At 42.1% G+C, this 25,069-nt stretch overlaps 1 protein-coding gene across 2 annotated transcripts in view; it reads right to left on the bottom strand.

Annotated features, from left to right (window-relative positions):
• Positions 1-25,069, bottom strand: part of LOC118964977 (multiple epidermal growth factor-like domains protein 11) — a 388,319-nt gene that overhangs the window by 74,371 nt on the left and 288,879 nt on the right. For both annotated transcript variants that reach the window (XM_090223210.1, XM_090223211.1), the window contains exons 12-14: positions 23,128-23,248; positions 8,015-8,178; positions 7,755-7,857 (exon numbers count right to left, since the gene is read on the bottom strand). In XM_090223210.1, coding sequence (XP_090079336.1) covers positions 7,755-7,857; positions 8,015-8,178; positions 23,128-23,248 — 388 coding nt within the window. The remainder of the gene's footprint in view (positions 1-7,754; positions 7,858-8,014; positions 8,179-23,127; positions 23,249-25,069) is intronic.

Raw genomic sequence — 25,069 nt, 5'->3', positions numbered from 1 at the left:
TTGGAGGGATGTGGGGTGGATTGGGGAAATGGTTGATGCTGTGCAGCTGGAGGGATGTGTGGTGGATTGGGGAAATGGTTGATGGAGTGTAGCTGGAGGGATGTGTGGTGGATTGGGGAAATGGTTGATGCAGTGTAGCTGGAGGGATGTGTGGTGGATTGGGGAAATGGTTGATGCTGTGCAGCTGGAGGGATGTGTGGTGGATTGGGGAAATGGTTGAAGCTGTGCAGCTGGGGGAGATGTGTGGTGGATTGGAGGGATGTGTGGTGGATTGGGGAAATGGTTGATGCTGTGCAGCTGGAGGGATGTGTGGTGGATTGGGGAAATGGTTGATGCTGTGCAGCTGGAGGGATGTGTGGTGGATTGGGGAAATGGTTGATGCTGTGCAGCTGGAGGGATGTGTGGTGGATTGGAGAAATGGATGATGCTGTGCAGCTGGAGGGATGTGTGGTGGATTGGGGAAATGGTTGATGTCGTGCAGCTGGGGGAGATGTGTGGTGGATTGGAGGGATGTGTGGTGGATTGGAGGGATGTGTGGTGGATTGGGGAAATGGTTGATGCTGTGCAGCTGGAGGGATGTGTGGTGGATTGGGGAAATGGTTGATGCCGTGCAGCTGGAGGGATGTGTGGTGGATTGGGGAAATGGTTGATGCCGTGCAGCTGGAGGGATGTGTGGTGGATTGGGGAAATGGTTGATGCTGTGCAGCTGGAGGGATGTGTGGTGGATTGGGGAAATGGTTGATGCTGTGCAGCTGGAGGGATGTGTGGTGGATTGGAGGGATGTGTGGTGGATTGGGGAAATGGTTGATGCCGTATAGCTGGAGGGATGTGTGGTGGATTGGAGGGATGTGTGGTGGATTGGGGAAATGGTTGATGCCGTATAGCTGGAGGGATGTGTGGTGGATTGGAGAAATGGTTGATGCCGTATAGCTGGAGGGATGTGTGGTGGATTGGGGAAATGGTTGATGCTGTGCAGCTGGAGGGATGTGTGGTGGATTGGGGAAATGGTTGATGCCATGCAGCTGGGGGGATGTGTGGTGGATTGGGGAAATGGTTGATGCCGTATAGCTGGAGGGATGTGTGGTGGATTGGAGAAATGGTTGATGCCGTATAGCTGGAGGGATGTGTGGTGGATTGGGGAAATGGTTGATGCTGTGCAGCTGGAGGGATGTGTGGTGGATTGGGGAAATGGTTGATGCCATGCAGCTGGGGGGATGTGTGGTGGATTGGGGAAATGGTTGATGCTGTGCAGCTGGAGGGATGTGTGGTGGATTGGAGGGATGTGTGGTGGATTGGGGAAATGGTTGATGCTGTGTAGCTGGAGGGATGTGTGGTGGATTGGAGGGATGTGTGGTGGATTGGAGGGATGTGGGGTGGATTGGGGAAATGGTTGATGCTATGCAGCTGGAGGGATGTGTGGTGGATTGGGGAAATGGTTGATGCAGTGTAGCTGGAGGGATGTGTGGTGGATTGGGGAAATGGTTGAAGCCGTGCAGCTGGGGGAGATGTGTGGTGGATTGGAGGGATGTGTGGTGGATTGGGGAAATGGTTGATGCAGTGTAGCTGGAGGGATGTGTGGTGGATTGGAGGGATGTGTGGTGGATTGGAGGGATGTGTGGTGGATTGGAGGGATGTGTGGTGGATTGGGGAAATGGTTGATGCTGTGCAGCTGGAGGGATGTGTGGTGGATTGGGGAAATGGTTGATGCCATGCAGCTGGAGGGATGTGTGGGGATTGGGGAAATGGTTGATGCTGTGCAGCTGGAGGGATGTGTGGTGGATTGGGGAAATGGTTGATGCTGTGCAGCTGGAGGGATGTGTGGTGGATTGGGGAAATGGTTGATGCCATGCAGCTGGAGGGATGTGTGGGGATTGGGGAAATGGTTGATGCTGTGCAGCTGGAGGGATAAGTGGTGAATTGGGGAAATGGTTGATGCCATGCAGCTGGAGGGATGTGTGGTGGATTGGGGAAATGGTTGATGCAGTGTAGCTGGAGGGATGTGTGGTGGATTGGGGAAATGGTTGATGCCGTATAGCTGGAGGGATGTGTGGTGGATTGGAGAAATGGTTGATGCCGTATAGCTGGAGGGATGTGTGATGGATTGGAGAAATGGTTGATGCCGTATAGCTGGAGGGATGTGTGGTGGATTGGGGAAATGGTTGATGCTGTGCAGCTGGAGGGATGTGTGGTGGATTGGGGAAATGGTTGATGCCGTGCAGCTGGAGGGATGTGTGGTGGATTGGAGAAATGGTTGATGCCGTATAGCTGGAGGGATGTGTGGTGGATTGGGGAAATGGTTGATGCCGTGCAGCTGGAGGGATGTGTGGTGGATTGGGGAAATGGTTGATGCCGTGCAGCTGGAGGGATGTGTGGTGGATTGGAGGGATGTGTGGTGGATTGGGGAAATGGTTGATGCCGTGCAGCTGGAGGGATGTGTGGTGGATTGGAGAAATGGTTGATGCCGTATAGCTGGAGGGATGTGTGGTGGATTGGGGAAATGGTTGAAGCCGTGCAGCTGGGGGAGATGTGTGGTGGATTGGAGGGATGTGGGGTGGATTGGAGGGATGTGGGGTGGATTGGAGGGATGTGGGGTGGATTGGAGGGATGTGTGGTGGATTGGAGGGATGTGGGGTGGATTGGAGGGATGTGGGGTGGATTGGAGGGATGTGGGATGGATTGGAGGGATGTGGGGTGGATTGGAGGGATGTGGGGTGGATTGGAGGGATGTGTGGTGGATTGGAGGGATGTGTGGTGGATTGGAGGGATGTGGGGTGGATTGGAGGGATGTGGGGTGGATTGGAGGGATGTGGGATGGATTGGAGGGATGTGGGGTGGATTGGAGGGATGTGGGGTGGATTGGAGGGATGTGGGGTGGATTGGAGGGATGTGGGGTGGATTGGAGGGATGTGTGGTGGATTGGAGGGATGTGTGGTGGATTGGGGAAATGGTTGAAGCCGTGCAGCTGGAGGAATGTGGGGTGGATTGGGGAAATGGTTGATGCCGTGCAGCTGGAGGAATGTGGGGTGGATTGGGGAAATGGTTGATGCCGTGCAGCTGGAGGGATGTGTGGTGGATTGGGGAAATGGTTGATGCCGTGTAGCTGGAGGGATGTGTGGTGGATTGGGGAAATGGTTGATGCCGTGCAGCTGGAGGGATGTGTGGTGGATTGGGGAAATGGTTGATGCCATGCAGCTGGAGGGATGTGTGGTGGATTGGGGAAATGGTTGATGCTGTGCAGCTGGAGGGATGTGTGGTGGATTGGGGAAATGGTTGATGCCGTGTAGCTGGAGGGATGTGTGGTGGATTGGGGAAATGGTTGATGCCGTGCAGCTGGAGGGATGTGTGGTGGATTGGGGAAATGGTTGATGCCGTGTAGCTGGAGGGATGTGTGGTGGATTGGGGAAATGGTTGATGCCATGCAGCTGGAGGGATGTGTGGTGGATTGGGGAAATGGTTGATGCCGTGCAGCTGGAGGGATGTGTGGTGGATTGGGGAAATGGTTGATGCCATGCAGCTGGAGGGATGTGTGGTGGATTGGGGAAATGGTTGATGCCATGCAGCTGGAGGGATGTGTGGTGGATTGGGGAAATGGTTGATGCCATGCAGCTGGAGGGATGTGTGGTGGATTGGGGAAATGGTTGATGCCATGCAGCTGGAGGGATGTGTGGTGGATTGGGGAAATGGTTGATGCTGTGCAGCTGGAGGGATGTGTGGTGGAAACTGTAAATAATCCACTACGTATTTCTCACAACTCATTTTGCTCCCGTCACAAGGTGAAATATTTAGGCTCCATGTGGAAGTCCACAAGACGACCAAAGGAAATGAATCACAGACTACAGCCAACGCTCTATGGTAGATCATATCCAACACTATGGTAGATCATATCCAACACTATGGTAGATCATATCCAACACTATGGTAGATCATATCCAACACTATGGTAGATCATATCCAACACTATGGTAGATCATATCCAACGCTATGGTAGATCATATCCAACGCTATGGTAGATCATATCCAACGCTATGGTAGATCATATCCAACGCTATGGTAGATCATATCCAACGCCAACGCCATGGTAGATCATATCCAACACTATGGTAGATCATATCCAACGCTATGGTAGATCATATCCAACGCTATGGTAGATCATATCCAACGCCAACGCTATGGTAGATCATATCCAACACTATGGTAGATCATATCCAACGCTATGGTAGATCATATCCAACACTATGGTAGATCATATCCAACGCTATGGTAGATCATATCCAACGCTATGGTAGATCATATCCAACGGCAACACTATGGTAGATCATATCCAACACTATGGTAGATCATATCCAACACTATGGTAGATCATATCCAACGCCAACGCTATGGTAGATCATATCCAACGCTATGGTAGATCATATCCAACGCTATGGTAGATCATATCCAACGCTATGGTAGATCATATCCAACGCCAACGCTATGGTAGATCATATCCAACGCTATGGTAGATCATATCCAACGCCAACGCTATGGTAGATCATATCCAACGCCAACGCTATGGTAGATCATATCCAACGCTATGGTAGATCATATCCAACGCTATGGTAGATCATATCCAACGCCAACGCTATGGTAGATCATATCCAACGCTATGGTAGATCATATCCAACGCCAACGCTATGGTAGATCATATCCAACACTATGGTAGATCATATCCAACACTATGGTAGATCATATCCAACGCTATGGTAGATCATATCCAACGCTATGGTAGATCATATCCAACGCTATGGTAGATCATATCCAACGCTATGGTAGATCATATCCAACGCTATGGTAGATCATATCCAACACTATGGTAGATCATATCCAACGCCAACGCTATGGTAGATCATATCCAACACTATGGTAGATCATATCCAACGCTATGGTAGATCATATCCAACGCCAACGCTATGGTAGATCATATCCAACGCTATGGTAGATCATATCCAACGCTATGGTAGATCATATCCAACGCCAACGCTATGGTAGATCATATCCAACGCCAACGCTATGGTAGATCATATCCAACGCCAACGCTATGGTAGATCATATCCAACGCTATGGTAGATCATATCCAACGCCAACGCTATGGTAGATCATATCCAACGCTATGGTAGATCATATCCAACGCCATGGTAGATCATATCCAACGCCAACGCTATGGTAGATCATATCCAACGCTATGGTAGATCATATCCAACGCCAACGCTATGGTAGATCATATCCAACGCTATGGTAGATCATATCCAACGCTATGGTAGATCATATCCAACGCTATGGTAGATCATATCCAACGCCAACGCTATGGTAGATCATATCCAACGCTATGGTAGATCATATCCAACGCCAACGCTATGGTAGATCATATCCAACGCTATGGTAGATCATATCCAACGCTATGGTAGATCATATCCAACGCTATGGTAGATCATATCCAACGCTATGGTAGATCATATCCAACGCTATGGTAGATCATATCCAACGCCAACACTATGGTAGATCATATCCAACACTATGGTAGATCATATCCAACACTATGGTAGATCATATCCAACGCTATGGTAGATCATATCCAACGCCAACGCTATGGTAGATCATATCCAACACTATGGTAGATCATATCCAACACTATGGTAGATCATATCCAACACTATGGTAGATCATATCCAACGCTATGGTAGATCATATCCAACGCTATGTTAGATCATATCCAACACTATGGTAGATCATATCCAACACTATGGTAGATCATATCCAACACTATGGTAGATCATATCCAACGCCAACGCTATGGTAGATCATATCCAACACTATGGTAGATCATATCCAACACTATGGTAGATCATATCCAACGCTATGGTAGATCATATCCAACGCCAACGCTATGGTAGATCATATCCAACACTATGGTAGATCATATCCAACACTATGGTAGATCATATCCAACACTATGGTAGATCATATCCAACACTATGGTAGATCATATCCAACACTATGGTAGATCATATCCAACGCCAACGCTATGGTAGATCATATCCAACACTATGGTAGATCATATCCAACACTATGGTAGATCATATCCAACACTATGGTAGATCATATCCAACGCTATGGTAGATCATATCCAACACTATGGTAGATCATATCCAACACTATGGTAGATCATATCCAACACTATGGTAGATCATATCCAACGCTATGGTAGATCATATCCAACGCTATGGTAGATCATATCCAACGCTATGGTAGATCATATCCAACGCCAACGCTATGGTAGATCATATCCAACACTATGGTAGATCATATCCAACGCCAACGCTATGGTAGATCATATCCAACGCTATGGTAGATCATATCCAACACTATGGTAGATCATTTCCAACGCTATGGTAGATCATATCCAACACTATGGTAGATCATATCCAACGCTATGGTAGATCATATCCAACACTATGGTAGATCATATCCAACGCCAACGCTATGGTAGATCATATCCAACGCTATGGTAGATCATATCCAACACTATGGTAGATCATATCCAACGCTATGGTAGATCATATCCAACACTATGGTAGATCATATCCAACACTATGGTAGATCATATCCAACACTATGGTAGATCATATCCAACACTATGGTAGATCATATCCAACGCTATGGTAGATCATATCCAACGCTATGGTAGATCATATCCAACACTATGGTAGATCATATCCAACGCCAACACTATGGTAGATCATATCGAAAAGCATCACAATAATCATGTACATTACTTGATATTCCAAAACATATTTAGTAATTACACTGAAGAGAAATTAATGGATCAGCAGACCGGCCAAATCAAATACTCCTCCAAATTGCATCATTAATTTGTCAAGTATTTACATTTTTTTGGCGTAAACATTTGTCCTTTTTGACATCGTGAACGGTATCGATCTTCTCTCTGTGAAGTTTCTAGAAAGTAGTGAAACTAGTGTTCTGACTCTGTAATGTCCCCCCTCGAGCGCTGAATTAAGAAGCACTTTCCATATTCATCAGATTTCCCTGTTGCTCATAGTCCACTTTCTCAGCTACAGATGGTTCATTAGTGGTTTCAATTCAAAACAGTATCTTTATTCATGTAAATATGAAGATAAACCAAAAAAAAACTGCAAGCTATATGACAATGTGTGTACGTTGTCATTAGAGCACAACATTAGTTAGACTGTAGGGGGTACTACTGCCTGACTCACCAGTCCATCCAGCCAGACAGCGACAGTCACCTCTCACAGGACTGTAGGGGGTACTACTGCCTGACTCACCAGTCCATCCAGCCAGACAGCGACAGTCACCTCTCACAGGACTGTAGGGGGTACTACTGCCTGACTCACCAGTCCATCCAGCCAGACAGCAACAGTCACCTCTCACAGGACTGTAGGGGGTACTACTGCTTGACTCACCAGTCCATCCAGCCAGACAGCGACAGTCACCTCTCACAGGACTGTAGGGGGTACTACTGCCTGACTCACCAGTCCATCCAGCCAGACAGCGACAGTCACCTCTCACAGGACTGTAGGGGGTACTACTGCCTGACTCACCAGTCCATCCAGCCAGACAGTGACAGTCACCTCTCACAGGACTGTAGGGGGTACTACTGCCTGACTCACCAGTCCATCCAGCCAGACAGCGACAGTCACCTCTCACAGGACTGTAGGGGGTACTACTGCCTAACTCACCAGTCCATCCAGCCAGACAGCGACAGTCGCCTCTCACAGGGTCACAGCCATCGGCATGGATACAGTCACACTGCTCTCGACACTGTTCTCCATACGTGCCCTCCTGAAAACAGCAACGTTAACATTACACCAAAACAAACATTCCGTTCATATACTGTATATAGGCTTATACGTTTCAGATAGACCTCCCTCTCTCTCTCTCTCTCTCTCTCTCTCTCTCTCTCTCTCTCTCTCTCTCTCTTTCTCTCTCTCTTACTCACGGGACAGGTTGTGTCACAGTACTCGTCCATCCAGCCGGGGGCACAGGTACAGGTTCCATTGCCCGGGTCACAGGCCGCCCCGTTGGCACACAGGCACGTCTGATTACAGTTCAGACCCCAGGTATCACTGGAGCACGAGATGGTACAATCCACACCCTGCCAACCTGGAGAGGACAGGAGGAGTGGGAGGAAGGGTGGCGAGAGGAGAGGGGAACGAGGGTAGCAGGAGAGAATGATGAAGAGGAGAGGGAAAAGAGGGTAGAAGGAGAGAATGAGGAAGAGGAGAGGGGGAAGAGGGTAGAAGGAGAGAATGATGAAGAGGAGAGTGGAAAGAGGGTAGAAGGAGAGAATGAGGAAGAGGAGAGGGTAAAGAGAGTAGAAGGAGAGAATGAGGAAGAGGTTCCAGTTACTGGTCCCTGAAGGATTCCTCAATTCTGAAATCGCAACATTTTTGACAAAATCAACAATGCTTCTCTGCATATTATGTGAGGGCTTGTAAATTTGACCAATCAGCACACTATTTCAGCAGAGAACTGACCAATCAGCACACTATTTCAGCATAAAACTGACCAATCAGCACACTATTTCAGCATAAAACTGACCAATCAGCACACTATTACCTCATAAAACAGTCACATCATCGCAATATTATCGCATAAAACGGACCCATCACCGCAGTACAAGAAGAGGGTTCGCAATTTCAACCAATCACCACACATTTACCTCATGACATGGTTCAATCAAACCAAACGTCAACGATCTGCTTCCCTTGTCATGGCATTCTGTCAATGTCAGAATTGTAGCAGATAAATCCAACAACTGTGCTGAGTGACTGTATGAATGAGCTTCAGGAATACAGAACAGATCTACACGGCAGATCTACAACTTCACTCTCTACACTGCAGATCTACAACTTCACTCTCTACACTGCAGAACTACAACTTCACTCTCTACACTGCAGATCTACAACTTCACTCTCTACACTGCAGATATACAACTTCACTCTCTGTCCTGCAGATCTACAACTTCACTCTCTACACTGCAGATATACAACTTCACTCTCTGTACTCTATATATTCTCTGTACTGTACTCTATATACTCTCTATACTGTACTCTATATACTCTCTATACTGTACTCTATATACTCTATATACTGTACTCTATGTACTCTATTTACTGTAATCTATATACTATCTGTATTGTACTCTATATACTCTCTATACTGTACTCTATATACTCTCTGTATTGTACCCTATATACTCTCTATACTGTACTCTATATACTATCTGTTCTGTACTCTATATACTCTATATACTCTCTGTATTGTACTCTATATACTCTATATACTCTCTATACTGTATTCTATATACTCTATATACTCTCTGTATTGTACTCTATGTACTCTCTTTACTGTACTCCCCACCAACAGCCCCAATGGTCAACAATATAATGAGCCCAGACTAAATACAGACAAGGTACAGTGAAATTCAAAGTAACTCAGTCCATAACATACAGGGTAAACCCTGACAAACCCTGACAACCCCTGACAACCCCTGACAAACCCCTGACAAACCCCTGACAAACCCTGACAACCCCTGACAACCCCTGACAAACCCCTGACAAACCCTGACAAAACCCGGACAAACCCTGACAAACCCTGATAAACACCTGACAAACCCTGACAACCCCTGACAAACCCCTGATAAACCCCTGACAAACCCTGACCAACCCTGACCAACCCCTGATAAACCCTGACAAACCCCTGATAAACCCCTGATAAACCCCTGACAAACCCCTGACAAACCCCTGACAAACCCCTGACAAACCCTGACCAACCCTGACAAACCCCTGATAAACCCCTGACAAACCCTGACAAACCCCCAACAAACCCCTGACAACCCCTGATAAACCCTGACAAACCCTGACAAACCCCTGACCAACCCCTGACAAACCCCTGACAAACCCTGACAAACCCCTGACAACCCCCGACAAACCCCTGACAACCCCTGATAAACCCTGACAAACCCTGACCAACCCCTGACAAACCCCTGACAAACCCTGACAAACCCCTGACAACCCCCGACAAACCCCTGATAAACCCTGACAAACCCCTGACAAACCCTGACAAACCCCTGACCAACCCCTGACAAACCCCTGACAAACCCCTGACAACCCCCGACAAACCCCTGACAACCCCTGATAAACCCTGACAAACCCCTGACAAACCCTGACAAACCCCTGACCAACCCCTGACAAACCCCCGACAAACCCCTGACAACCCCCGACAAACCCCTGACAACCCCGACAAACCCCTGACAACCCCTGATAAACCCTGATAAACCCTGACAAACCCCTGACCAACCCCTGACAAACCCCTGACAACCCCCGACAAACCCCTGACAAACCCCTGACAACCCCTGATAAACCCTGACAAACCCCTGACCAACCCTGACAAACCCCTGACAAACCCCGACAAACCCCTGACAACCCCCGACAAACCCCTGACAACCCCTGATAAACCCTGACAAACCCCTGACAAACCCTGACAAACCCCTGACCAACCCTGACAAACCCCTGACAAACCCCTGACCAACCCCCCTGCTCAACCAAAATCACATCTCGCTCTAAGCTCCACACTCTCACTCCAGAATCAATCACATCTCGCGTCTACAGAACACATGAAACAGATTGTTTATACTCTGTGTGTATGTAGAAGTTATCTGAGCTTTGTCAACTGTAGGATGACGGTTATTATACGTGTATGTAGAAGTTATCTGAGAACTATACAGTGTAATCAGAGGACTGTGGGACTGAGACAGCCACCCACACTCTCTCTCAGAACTTCTCGGAGCTGAGCGGAGCGTCGTTCCCAGAGATCCACTCTGATGTCTGTCTTTAATTACCCATGATTCCCTGGGAGATTCCAAGCCACGTAAATATTTAAACATGCTGACATTGAGAAGTACTGAAGTAACAGAGGAGTTAAGTTCTTCACTTCTCTCTGTCTCTGTCTTTTGGTCTCTCTCTGTCTCTCTCTGTCTCTCTCTCTCGGTCTCTCTGTCTCTCTCTGTCTCTCTCTGTCTCTCTCTCTCTATCTCTCTCTCTCTGTCTCTCTCTATGTCTCTGTATGTCTCTCTCTGTCTCTCTCTGTCTCTCTCTCTCTGTCTCTCTCTCTGTCTCTCTCTGTCTCTCTCTCTGTCTCTCTGTCTCTATGTCTCTTTCTGTCTCTCTCTCTGTCTCTCTCTCTCTGTCTCTCTCTCTCTTTATCTCTCTCCCTCCCTCTCTCTCTGATGAGAACCTTGTAATAGAGTGCTGATCGTTAGTGTCTCCACATCATTCTAATGGACTATTGATTGATGGGTGGAGTATGTTGATGAGTAGAATGTGATTCGTTGAGTTTAATGTTCTTGGGTAGGTTCCATTACACTGCAAAGGGTAATACAGTTACTATAGTTACTACAGCTTGTCTGTCTGTCTGGTAACATAGTTACTATAGTTACTACAGCTTGTCTGTCTGTCTGGTAATATAGTTACTATAGATACTGCAGAATGTCTGTCTGGTAATATAGTTACTATAGTTACTACAGCTTGTCTGTCTGTCTGGTAATATAGTTACTATAGTTACTACAGCTTGTCTGTCTGTCTGGTAATATAGTTACTATAGTTACTACAGCTTGTCTGTCTGTCTGGTAATATAGTTACTATAGTTACTACAGCTTGTCTGTCTGGTAATATAGTTACTATAGTTACTACAGCTTGTCTGTCTGTCTGGTAATATAGTTACTATAGTTACTACAGCTTGTCTGTCTGTCTGGTAATATAGTTACTATAGTTACTACAGCTTGTCTGTCTGTCTGGTAATATAGTTACTATAGTTACTACAGCTTGTCTGTCTGTCTGGTAATATAGTTACTAGAGTTACTACAGCTTGTCTGTCTGTCTGGTAATATAGTTACTACAGTTACTACAGCTGGTCTGTCTGTCTGGTAATATAGTTACTATAGTTACTACAGCTTGTCTGTCTGTCTGGTAACATAGTTACTATAGATACTACAGCTTGTCTGTCTGTCTGGTAATATAGTTACTATAGTTACTACAGATTGTCTGTCTGTCTGGTAATATAGTTACTATAGTTACTACAGCTTGTCTGTCTGGTAATATAGTTACTATAGTTACTACAGATTGTCTGTCTGTCTGGTAATATAGTTACTATAGATACTGCAGAATGTCTGTCTGGTAATATAGTTACTATAGTTACTACAGATTGTCTGTCTGTCTGGTAATATAGTTACTATAGATACTACAGCTTGTCTGTCTGTCTGGTAATATAGTTACTATAGTTACTACAGATTGTCTGTCTGTCTGGTAATATAGTTACTATAGTTACTACAGCTTGTCTGTCTGTCTGGTAATATAGTTACTATAGTTACTACAGCTTGTCTGTCTGTCTGGTAATATAGTTACTATAATTACTACAGCTTGTCTGTCTGTCTGGTAATATAGTTACTATAGTTACTACAGCTTGTCTGTCTGGTAATATAGTTACTATAGTTACTACAGCTTGTCTGTCTGTCTGGTAATATAGTTACTATAGTTACTACAGCTTGTCTGTCTGGTAATATAGTTACTATAATTACTACAGCTTGTCTGTCTGTCTGGTAATATAGTTACTATAGTTACTACAGCTTGTCTGTCTGGTAATATAGTTACTAGAGTTACTACAGCTTGTCTGTCTGGTAATATAGTTACTATAGTTACTACAGCTTGTCTGTCTGTCTAGTAATATAGTTACTATAGTTACTACAGCTTGTCTGTCTGTCTGGTAATATAGTTACTATAGTTACTACAGCTTGTCTGTCTGGTAATATAGTTACTAGAGTTACTACAGCTTGTCTGTCTGGTAATATAGTTACTATAGTTACTACAGCTTGTCTGTCTGTCTAGTAATATAGTTACTATAATTACTACAGCTTGTCTGTCTGTCTGGTAATACAGTTACTAGAGTTACTACAGCTTGTCTGTCTGTCTAGTAATATAGTTACTATAGTTACTACAGCTTGTCTGTATGTCTAGTAATATAGTTACTATAGATACTACAGCTTGTCTGTCTGTCTGGTAATATAGTTACTATAGTTACTACAGCTTGTCTGTCTGGTAATATAGTTACTATAGTTGCTACAGCTTGTCTGTCTGGTAATATAGTTACTATAGTTACTACAGCTTGTCTGTCTGTCTAGTAATATAGTTACTATAGTTACTACAGCTTGTCTGTCTGGTAATATAGTTACTATAGTTACTACAGCTTGTCTGTCTGTCTAGTAATATAGTTACTATAGTTACTACAGCTTGTCTGTCTAGTAATACAGTTACTATAGTTACTACAGCTTGTCTGTCTGCCTAGTAATATAGTTACTATAGTTACTACAGCTTGTCTGTCTGTCTGGTAATACAGTTACTATAGTTACTACAGCTTGTCTGTCTGTCTGGTAATATAGTTACTATAGTTGCTACAGCTTGTCTGTCTGGTAATATAGTTACTATAGTTACTACAGCTTGTCTGTCTGTCTGGTAATATAGTTACTATAGTTGCTACAGCTTGTCTGTCTGGTAATATAGTTACTATAGTTACTACAGCTTGTCTGTCTGTCTGGTAATATAGTTACTATAGTTACTACAGCTTGTCTGTCTGTCTGGTAATATAGTTAATATAGTTACTACAGCTTGTCTGTCTGTCTGGTAATATAGTTACTATAGTTACTACAGCTTGTCTGTCTGGTAATATAGTTACTATAGTTACTACAGCTTGTCTGTCTAGTAATACAGTTACTATAGTTACTACAGCTTGTCTGTCTGTCTAGTAATATAGTTACTATAGTTACTACAGCTTGTCTGTCTAGTAATACAGTTACTATAGTTACTACAGCTTGTCTGTCTGTCTAGTAATATAGTTACTATAGTTACTTCAGCTTGTCTGTCTGGTAATATAGTTACTATAGTTACTACAGCAGGTCTGTCTGTCTGGTAATATAGTTACTACAGTTACTACAGCTTGTCTGTCTGTCTGGTAATATAGCTACTATAGTTACTACAGCTTGTCTGTCTGTCTGGTAATATAGTTACTATAGTTACTACAGCAGGTCTGTCTGTCTGGTAATATAGTTACTACAGTTACTACAGCTTGTCTGTCTGTCTGGTAATATAGCTACTATAGTTACTACAGCTTGTCCGTCTGTCTGGTAATATAGTTACTATAGTTACTACAGCTTGTCTGTCTGTCTGGTAATATAGCTACTATAGTTACTACAGCTTGTCTGTCTGGTAATATAGTTACTATAGTTACTACAGCAGGTCTGTCTGTCTGGTAATATAGTTAATATAGTTACTACAGCTTGTCTGTCTGTCTGGTAATCTAGTTACTATAGTTACTACAGCTTGTCTGTCTGGTAATATAGTTACTATAGTTACTACAGCTTGTCTGTCTGTCTGGTAATATAGTTACTATAGTTACTACAGCTTGTCTCTCTGGTAATATAGTTACTATAGTTACTACAGCTTGTCTGTCTAGTAATACAGTTACTATAGTTACTACAGCTTGTCTGTCTGTCTAGTAATATAGTTACTATAGTTACTACAGCTTGTCTGTCTAGTAATACAGTTACTATAGTTACTACAGCTTGTCTGTCTGTCTAGTAATATAGTTACTATAGTTACTTCAGCTTGTCTGTCTGGTAATATAGTTACTATAGTTACTACAGCAGGTCTGTCTGTCTGGTAATATAGTTACTACAGTTACTACAGCTTGTCTGTCTGTCTGGTAATATAGCTACTATAGTTACTACAGCTTGTCTGTCTGTCTGGTAATACAGTTACTATAGTTACTACAGCTTGTCTGTCTGTCTAGTAATATAGTTACTATAGTTACTACAGCTTGTCTGTCTAGTAATACAGTTACTATAGTTACTACAGCTTGTCTGTCTGTCTAGTAATATAGTTACTATAGTTACTTCAGCTTGTCTGTCTGGTAATATAGTTACTATAGTTACTACAGCAGGTCTGTCTGTCTGGTAATATAGTTAATATAGTTACTACAGCTTGTCTGTCTGTCTGGTAATATAGTTACTATAGTTGCTACAGCTTGTCTGTCTGGTAATATAGTTACTATAGTTACTACAGCTTGTCTGTCTGTCTGGTAATATAGTTACTATAGTTACTACAGCTTGTCCGTCTGTCTGGTAATATAGTTACTATAGTTACTACAGCTTGTCTGTCTAGTAATACAGTTACTATAGTTACTACAGCTTGTCTGTCTGTCTAGTAATATAGTTACTATAGTTACTACAGCTTGTCTGTCTAGTAATACAGTTACTATAGTTACTACAGCTTGTCTGTCTGTCTAGTAATATAGTTACTATAGTTACTTCAGCTTGTCTGTCTGGTAATATAGTTACTATAGTTACTACAGCAGGTCTGTCTGTCTGGTAATATAGTTACTACAGTTACTACAGCTTGTCTGTCTGTCTGGTAATATAGCTACTATAGTTACTACAGCTTGTCTGTCTGTCTGGTAATATAGTTACTATAGTTACTACAGCAGGTCTGTCTGTCTGGTAATATAGTTACTACAGTTACTACAGCTTGTCTGTCTGTCTGGTAATATAGCTACTATAGTTACTACAGCTTGTCCGTCTGTCTGGTAATATAGTTACTATAGTTACTACAGCTTGTCTGTCTGTCTGGTAATATAGCTACTATAGTTACTACAGCTTGTCTGTCTGGTAATATAGTTACTATAGTTACTACAGCAGGTCTGTCTGTCTGGTAATATAGTTAATATAGTTACTACAGCTTGTCTGTCTGTCTGGTAATCTAGTTACTATAGTTACTACAGCTTGTCTGTCTGGTAATATAGTTACTATAGTTACTACAGCTTGTCTGTCTGTCTGGTAATATAGTTACTATAGTTACTACAGCTTGTCTCTCTGGTAATATAGTTACTATAGTTACTACAGCTTGTCTGTCTAGTAATACAGTTACTATAGTTACTACAGCTTGTCTGTCTGTCTAGTAATATAGTTACTATAGTTACTACAGCTTGTCTGTCTAGTAATACAGTTACTATAGTTACTACAGCTTGTCTGTCTGTCTAGTAATATAGTTACTATAGTTACTTCAGCTTGTCTGTCTGGTAATATAGTTACTATAGTTACTACAGCAGGTCTGTCTGTCTGGTAATATAGTTACTACAGTTACTACAGCTTGTCTGTCTGTCTGGTAATATAGCTACTATAGTTACTACAGCTTGTCTGTCTGTCTGGTAATACAGTTACTATAGTTACTACAGCTTGTCTGTCTGTCTAGTAATATAGTTACTATAGTTACTACAGCTTGTCTGTCTAGTAATACAGTTACTATAGTTACTACAGCTTGTCTGTCTGTCTAGTAATATAGTTACTATAGTTACTTCAGCTTGTCTGTCTGGTAATATAGTTACTATAGTTACTACAGCAGGTCTGTCTGTCTGGTAATATAGTTAATATAGTTACTACAGCTTGTCTGTCTGTCTGGTAATATAGTTACTATAGTTGCTACAGCTTGTCTGTCTGGTAATATAGTTACTATAGTTACTACAGCTTGTCTGTCTGTCTGGTAATATAGTTACTATAGTTACTACAGCTTGTCCGTCTGTCTGGTAATATAGTTACTATAGTTACTACAGCTTGTCTGTCTGGTAATATAGTTACTATAGTTACTACAGCTTGTCTGTCTGTCTGGTAATATAGTTACTATAGTTACTACAGCTTGTCTGTCTGGTAATATAGTTACTAGAGTTACTACAGCTTGTCTGTCTGGTAATATAGTTACTATAGTTACTACAGCTTGGCTGTCTGTCTAGTAATATAGTTACTATAGTTACTACAGCTTGTCTGTCTGTCTGGTAATATAGTTACTATAGTTACTACAGCTTGTCTGTATGTCTGGTAATATAGTTACTATAGTTACTACAGCTTGTCTGTCTGTCTGGTAATATAGGTACTATAGTTACTACAGCTTGTCTGTCTGTCTGGTAATATAGTTACTACAGATACTACAGCTTGTCTGTCTGTCTGGTAATATAGTTACTATAGTTACTACAGCTTGTCTGTCTGGTAATATAGTTACTATAGTTACTACAGCTTGTCTGTCTGTCTAGTAATATAGTTACTACAGCTTGTCTGTCTGTCTGGTAATATAGTTACTATAGTTACTACAGCTTGTATGTCTGTATAGTAATATAGTTACTATAGTTACTACAGCTAATCTGTCTGTCTGGTAATACAGTTACTAGAGTTACTACAGCTTGTCTGTCTGTCTGGTAATATAGTTACTATAGTTACTACAGCTTGTCTGTCTGTCTGGTAATATAGCTACTATAGTTACTACAGCTTGTCTGTCTGGTAATATAGTTACTATAGTTACTACAGGATGTTTGTCTGTCTGGTAATACAGTTAATATAGTTACTACAGCTTGTCTGTCTGTCTGGTAATATAGTTACTACAGCTTGTCTGTCTGTCTGGTAATATAGTTACTATAGTTACTACAGCTTGTCTGTCTGTCTGGTAATATAGTTACTATAGATACTACAGCTTGTCTGTCTGTCTGGTAATATAGTTACTATAGTTACTACAGCTTGTCTGTCTGTCTGGTAATATAGTTACTATAGTTACTACAGCTTGTCTGTCTGTCTGGTAATATAGTTACTATAGTTACTACAGCTCTTCTGTCTGTATAGTAATATAGTTACTATAGTTACTACAGCTTGTCTGTCTGTCTGGTAATATAGTTACTATAGTTACTACAGCTTGTCTGTCTGTCTGGTAATATAGTTACTATAGTTACTACAGCTTGTCTGTCTGTCTAGTAATATAGTTACTATAGTTACTACAGCTTGTCTGTCTGTCTAGTAATATAGTTACTATAGTTACTACAGCTTGTCTGTCTGGTAATATAGTTACTATAGTTACTACAGCTTGTCTGTCTGTCTGGTAATATAGTTACTATAGTTACTACAGCTTGTCTGTCTGTCTGGTAATATAGTTACTATAGTTACTACAGCTTGTCTGTCTGGTAATATAGTTACTATAGTTACTACAGCTTGTCTGTCTGTCTGGTAATATAGTTACTATAGTTACTACAGCTTGTCTGTCTGTCTGGTAATATAGTTACTATAGATACTACAACCTGTCTGTCTGGTAATATAGTTACTAGAGTTACTACAGCTTGTCTGTCTGGTAATATAGTTACTATAGATACTACAGCCTGTCTGTCTGGTAATATAGTTACTATAGTTACAACAGCTTGTCTGTCTAGTAATACAGTTACTATAGTTACTACAGCTTGTCTGTCTGTCTGGTAATATAGTTACTATAGTTACTTCAGCTTGGCTGTCTGTCTAGTAATATAGTTACTATAGTTACTACAGCTTGTCTGTCTGTCTGGTAATATAGTTACTATAGTTACTACAGCTTGTCTGTATGTCTGGTAATATAGTTACTATAGTTACTACAGCTTGTCTGTCTGTCTGGTAATATAGGTACTATAGTTACTACAGCTTGTCTGTCTGTCTGGTAATATAGTTACTATAGTTACTACAGCTTGTCTGTATGTCTGGTAATATAGTTACTATAGTTACTACAGCTTGTCTGTCTGTCTGGTAATATAGGTACTATAGTTACTACAGCTTGTCTGTCTGTCTGGTAATATAGTTACTACAGATACTACAGCTTGTCTGTCTGTCTGGTAATATAGTTACTATAGTTACTACAGCTTGTCTGTCTGGTAATATAGTTACTATAGTTACTACAGCTTGTCTGTCTGTCTAGTAATATAGTTACTACAGCTTGTCTGTCTGTCTGGTAATATAGTTACTATAGTTACTACAGCTTGTATGTCTGTATAGTAATATAGTTACTATAGTTACTACAGCTAATCTGTCTGTCTGGTAATACAGTTACTAGAGTTACTACAGCTTGTCTGTCTGTCTGGTAATATAGTTACTATAGTTACTACAGCTTGTCTGTCTGTCTGGTAATATAGCTACTATAGTTACTACAGCTTGTCTGTCTGGTAATATAGTTACTATAGTTACTACAGCAGGTCTGTCTGTCTGGTAATATAGTTACTATAGTTACTACAGCTTGTCTGTCTGTCTGGTAATATAGTTACTATAGTTACTACAGCTTGTCTGTCTGTCTGGTAATATAGTTACTACAGCTTGTCTGTCTGTCTGGTAATATAGTTACTATAGTTACTACAGCTTGTCTGTCTGTCTGGTAATATAGTTACTATAGTTACTACAGCTTGTCTGTCTGTCTGGTAATACAGTTACTAGAGTTACTACAGCTTGTATGTCTGTATAGTAATATAGTTACTATAGTTACTACAGCTAATCTGTCTGTCTGGTAATACAGTTACTAGAGTTACTACAGCTTGTCTGTCTGTCTGGTAATATAGTTACTATAGTTGCTACAGCTTGTCTGTCTGGTAATATAGTTACTATAGTTACTACAGGATGTTTGTCTGTCTGGTAATACAGTTAATATAGTTACTACAGCTTGTCTGTCTGTCTGGTAATATAGTTACTACAGCTTGTCTGTCTGTCTGGTAATATAGTTACTATAGTTACTACAGCTTGTCTGTCTGTCTGGTAATATAGTTACTATAGATACTACAGCTTGTCTGTCTGTCTGGTAATATAGTTACTATAGTTACTACAGCTTGTCTGTCTGTCTGGTAATATAGTTACTATAGTTACTACAGCTTGTCTGTCTGTCTGGTAATATAGTTACTATAGTTACTACAGCTCTTCTGTCTGTATAGTAATATAGTTACTATAGTTACTACAGCTTGTCTGTCTGTCTGGTAATATAGTTACTATAGTTACTACAGCTTGTCTGTCTGTCTGGTAATATAGTTACTATAGTTACTACAGCTTGTCTGTCTGTCTAGTAATATAGTTACTATAGTTACTACAGCTTGTCTGTCTGTCTAGTAATATAGTTATTATAGTTACTACAGCTTGTCTGTCTGGTAATATAGTTACTATAGTTACTACAGCTTGTCTGTCTGTCTGGTAATATAGTTACTATAGTTACTACAGCTTGTCTGTCTGTCTGGTAATATAGTTACTATAGTTACTACAGCTTGTCTGTCTGGTAATATAGTTACTATAGTTACTACAGCTTGTCTGTCTGTCTGGTAATATAGTTACTATAGTTGCTACAGCTTGTCTGTCTGGTAATATAGTTACTATAGTTACTACAGCTTGTCTGTCTGTCTGGTAATATAGTTACTATAGATACTACAACCTGTCTGTCTGGTAATATAGTTACTAGAGTTACTACAGCTTGTCTGTCTGGTAATATAGTTACTATAGATACTACAGCCTGTCTGTCTGGTAATATAGTTACTATAGTTACAACAGCTTGTCTGTCTAGTAATACAGTTACTATAGTTACTACAGCTTGTCTGTCTGTCTGGTAATATAGTTACTATAGTTACTACAGCTTGTCTGTCTGGTAATATAGTTACTATAGTTACTACAGCTTGTCTGTCTGTCTGGTAATATAGTTACTATAGTTACTACAGCTTGTCCATCTGTCTGGTAATATAGTTACTATAGTTACTACAGCTTGTCTGTCTGTCTGGTAATATAGTTACTATAGTTACTACAGCTTGTCTGTCTTTCTGGTAATATAGTTACTATAGTTACTTCAGCTTGTCTGTCTGTCTGGTAATATAGTTACTATAGTTACTACAGCTTGTCTGTCTGTTTGGTAATATAGTTACTATAGATACTACAGCCTGTCTGTCTGTCTGGTAATATAGTTACTATAGTTACTACAGCTTGTCTGTCTAGTAATATAGTTACTACAACTCGTCTGTCTGTCTAGTAATATTGTTACTATAGTTACTGCAGCTCGTCTGTCTGTCTGGTAATATAGTTACTATAGTTACTACAGCTTGTCTGTCTGTCTGGTAATATAGTTACTATAGATACTACAACCTGTCTGTCTGGTAATATAGTTACTAGAGTTACTACAGCTTGTCTGTCTGGTAATATAGTTACTATAGATACTACAGCCTGTCTGTCTGGTAATATAGTTACTATAGTTACAACAGCTTGTCTGTCTAGTAATACAGTTACTATAGTTACTACAGCTTGTCTGTCTGTCTGGTAATATAGTTACTATAGTTACTACAGCTTGTCTGTCTGGTAATATAGTTACTATAGTTACTACAGCTTGTCTGTCTAGTAATACAGTTACTATAGTTACTACAGCTTGTCTGTCTGTCTGGTAATATAGTTACTATAGTTACTACAGCTTGTCCATCTGTCTGGTAATCTAGTTACTATAGTTACTACAGCTTGTCTGTCTGTCTGGTAATATAGTTACTATAGTTACTACAGCTTGTCTGTCTTTCTGGTAATATAGTTACTATAGTTACTTCAGCTTGTCTGTCTGTCTGGTAATATAGTTACTATAGTTACTACAGCTTGTCTGTCTGTCTAGTAATATAGTTACTATAGTTACTACAGCTTGTCTGTCTGTCTAGTAATATAGTTACTATAGTTACTACAGCTTGTCTGTCTGGTAATATAGTTACTATAGTTACTACAGCTTGTCTGTCTGGTAATATAGTTACTATAGTTACTACAGCTTGTCTGTCTGGTAATATAGTTACTACAACTCGTCTGTCTGTCTAGTAATATTGTTACTATAGTTACTGCAGCTCGTCTGTCTTTCTGGTAATATAGTTACTATAGTTACTACAGCTTGTCTGTCTTTCTGGTAATATAGTTACTATAGTTACTACAGCTTGTCTGTCTGTCTGGTAATATAGTTACTATAGTTACTACAACATGTCTGTCTGTCTGGTAATATAGTTACTATAGTTACTACAACATGCCTGTCTGTCTGGTAATATAGTTACTATAGTTACTACAGCTTGTCTGTATGGTAATATAGTTACTATAGTTACTACAACTTGTCTGTCTGTTAATATAGTTACTACAACATGTCTGTCTGTCTGTCTAGTAATATAAGTTACTGCAACTTGTCTGTCTGTCTGGTAATATAGTTACTAGAACGTGTCTGTCTGTCTGGTAATATAGTTACTATAGTTACTACAACTTGTCTGTCTGTTAATATAGTTACTACAACATGTCTGTCTGTCTGTCTAGTAATATAAGTTACTGCAACTTGTCTGTCTGTCTGGTAATATAGTTACTAGAACGTGTCTGTCTGTCTAGTAATATAGTTGTCATCATTGAGATTCTATTGAATTACTAGAGGGGCTACATCATCAACCCTCAAAGTTCCAGAATGTGGTGAAAATGGCAGCCATATTGGTCAGGGAGAAATCCAAACCAGTCTAATTGTAGAACTAGCCTCTTTAACTAGGGCTCCAGAGTGGCGCAGTGGTCGATGGCACTGCATCTCAGTGCTAGAGGCGCCACTACAGACCCTGGTTCGGTTCCAGGCTGTATCACAACCGGCCATGATTGGGAGTCCCATAGGGCGGCACACAATTGGCCCAGCGTTGGCCGGGGTAGGCTGTCATTGTAGGAGTTTTTCTAGCCACCGTGCTTCTACACCTGCGCTGTTTGGGGTTTTAGGCTGGGTTTCTGTACAGCACTTTGAGATATCAGCTGATGTACGAAGGGCTATATAAATACATTTGATTTGATTTGATTTGTTCTTAATTGACTTGCCTGGTTAAATTAAGGTTAAATAAAAGATCTGTAAACAGTCCATAAATGTATAAATTTCTGTTTTCTTGGAAAGCTGTGAGTGCTGTTATATAATACCAAATCAGTACTAGTTGCATTTACAACTTGTCTAAGTCCTGTCATCAACTGATGTCAGTGTGTGGCTGTGGATTGACAGAATTGTTTGAATTGAATGTTGTCATATTGGCAGTTAAAAATGTATGAAATCATTCCTCTAAAAATGTCTGGCTAGCTAGCTAACAACATACAACGCAGATACATTCTTAAAGAGAGAGAAAAGAGAGAGAGAGAGAGAGGAGAGAAGGAAAGAGCGAGATATGACAGTATTCAGGGTACAGTACCTTCTCTGCACATGCAGGATCCGTCGATGTGTGAGCAGGCGATCTGGTTGTGACAGGAACAGGGAGAGGAACAGTTGGCCCCATACACCCCAGCAGGACAGGTCAGAGAACAGTCATCACCCTGAGAGAGAGAGAGCGAGAGAGAGAGAGAGAGAGAGAGAGAGATACAGAGAGAGAGAGAGAGAGAGAGACAGAGAGAGAGAGAGAGAGAGAGAGAGAGAGAGAGAGAGATAGAGAGAGAGAGAGAGAGACAGACAGACAGACAGACAGACAGACAGACAGACAGACAGACAGACAGAGAGGGAGAGAGAAGAGACAGAGAGAGAGAGAGAGAGAGAGAGAGAGAGAGAGAGAGAGAGAGAGAGAGAGACAGAGAGAGAGAGAGAGAGAGAGAGAGAGAGAGAGAGAGAGAGAGAGAGAGAGAGAGAGAGACAGAGACAGACAGACAGACAGACAGACAGACAGACAGACAGAGAGGGAGAGAGAGAGAGAGAGAGAGAGAGACAGAGAGAGAGAGAGGGAGAGAGAAGAGACAGACAGACAGAGACAGACAGACAGAGACAGAGAGTGAGCAAGAGAGACATAGAGAGACATAGAGAATGAGACATACTTTTTTTTAAACTTTCTTTCTTTAATGATACATCCTCATTTCATTAAAAGCTCACCACTACCGCCCGCCCCCGCCCCCCCTTTAAAAACAAATATCCCCTATTCTAAGACTCACCTTGCCCTGAACCCCACGATACAAAACAACGCACCACAATAACCAAAAACATCACCACTACCGCCCGCCCCCGCCCCCCCTTTAAAAACAAATATCCCCTATTCTAAGACTCACCTTGCCCTGAACCCCACGATACAAAACAACGCACCACAATAACCAAAAACATCACCACTTCTACAGCCGTACATCCAACCCGTCTTCCCCACCCGACACACCACATCTCCTGAAACATCTCCACACTGCTTAGCATTTTACACAACTCAAATTCCACCCTAAGGCGCACAGAGGCCTTCCCATTCAATAATAGTAAAGGGTCTGTTATCCCCCCCACCTTTGACCCTGTTCCTCCTCGTTCGCAAAAATAGACAACTTTGACTGAGCAAACATTTGGCCTTCTCCTTATTTGAAGAGCTGTACCCCATTATAAATATCCCAACAGTGAACTCCACCCCCGAACCTCTCACACACACATTCCAATAATGACATTAACCTGGCGCACGTAGAAAACCCATGATGCACAGTTTCACTCATGACACAGAAAGGACACCCCAGTCCAACTCTCGGGTCGAACCGTGCCAACCAGCTGTTACTGTCCAGGGCTCCATGTAGGACCCTCCACTGGAGGTCCCCTGACCTCTTTGGTACTGGGGGTTTGTAGAGCCCCCTCCATCTAAAACGCACCATACTCTCCTCCCTACATAGCCCCTGCCACTGATGTGCCTTCACTCCTGGTAGGCTCCTAATGTTCCTCACCTTAACGCAGAGGTTGTAGAGGGCTTTAACCTCCCACCCCCTCAAACTCCCCCAGGCCCTCAAACTCCCCCAGGGTCCTCCCGACACCCTTGCCAGTCCCCAGTCTCTGCAGTCACCTGCTGTGGCGGAAACATTGGTGGCCCCTCCCCCTTTTGGCCGCTCGAACACCCCCCTTACCGGCTCAGACAGGGCCTCCTGGACCTCCTCCAGGAATCTCCCCAACAGCCTAAGAGACATTATTCCTGTTTATTAAGCATTTCATGGCTACAGACGTGAGTGATACGGGTCGGTAGTCACTTAGGCAGGTTACCTTAGTGTTCTTGGGCACAGAGACTATGGTGGTCTGCTTGAAACATGTTGGTATTACAGACTCAGACAGGGAGAGGTTGAAAATGTCAGTGAAGACACTTGCCAGTTGGTCAGCGCATGCTCGGAGTACACATCCTGATAATCTGTCTGGCCCTG

This window comes from Oncorhynchus mykiss, chromosome 26 (genome assembly GCF_057628025.1).
Source record: "Oncorhynchus mykiss isolate SJ-2025 chromosome 26, ASM5762802v1, whole genome shotgun sequence".
NCBI classification, from domain to species: Eukaryota; Metazoa; Chordata; class Actinopteri; order Salmoniformes; family Salmonidae; genus Oncorhynchus; species Oncorhynchus mykiss.
The sequence above is the reverse complement of the archived record's forward strand: the minus strand, read 5'-3'. Positions and strand labels throughout refer to the sequence as shown.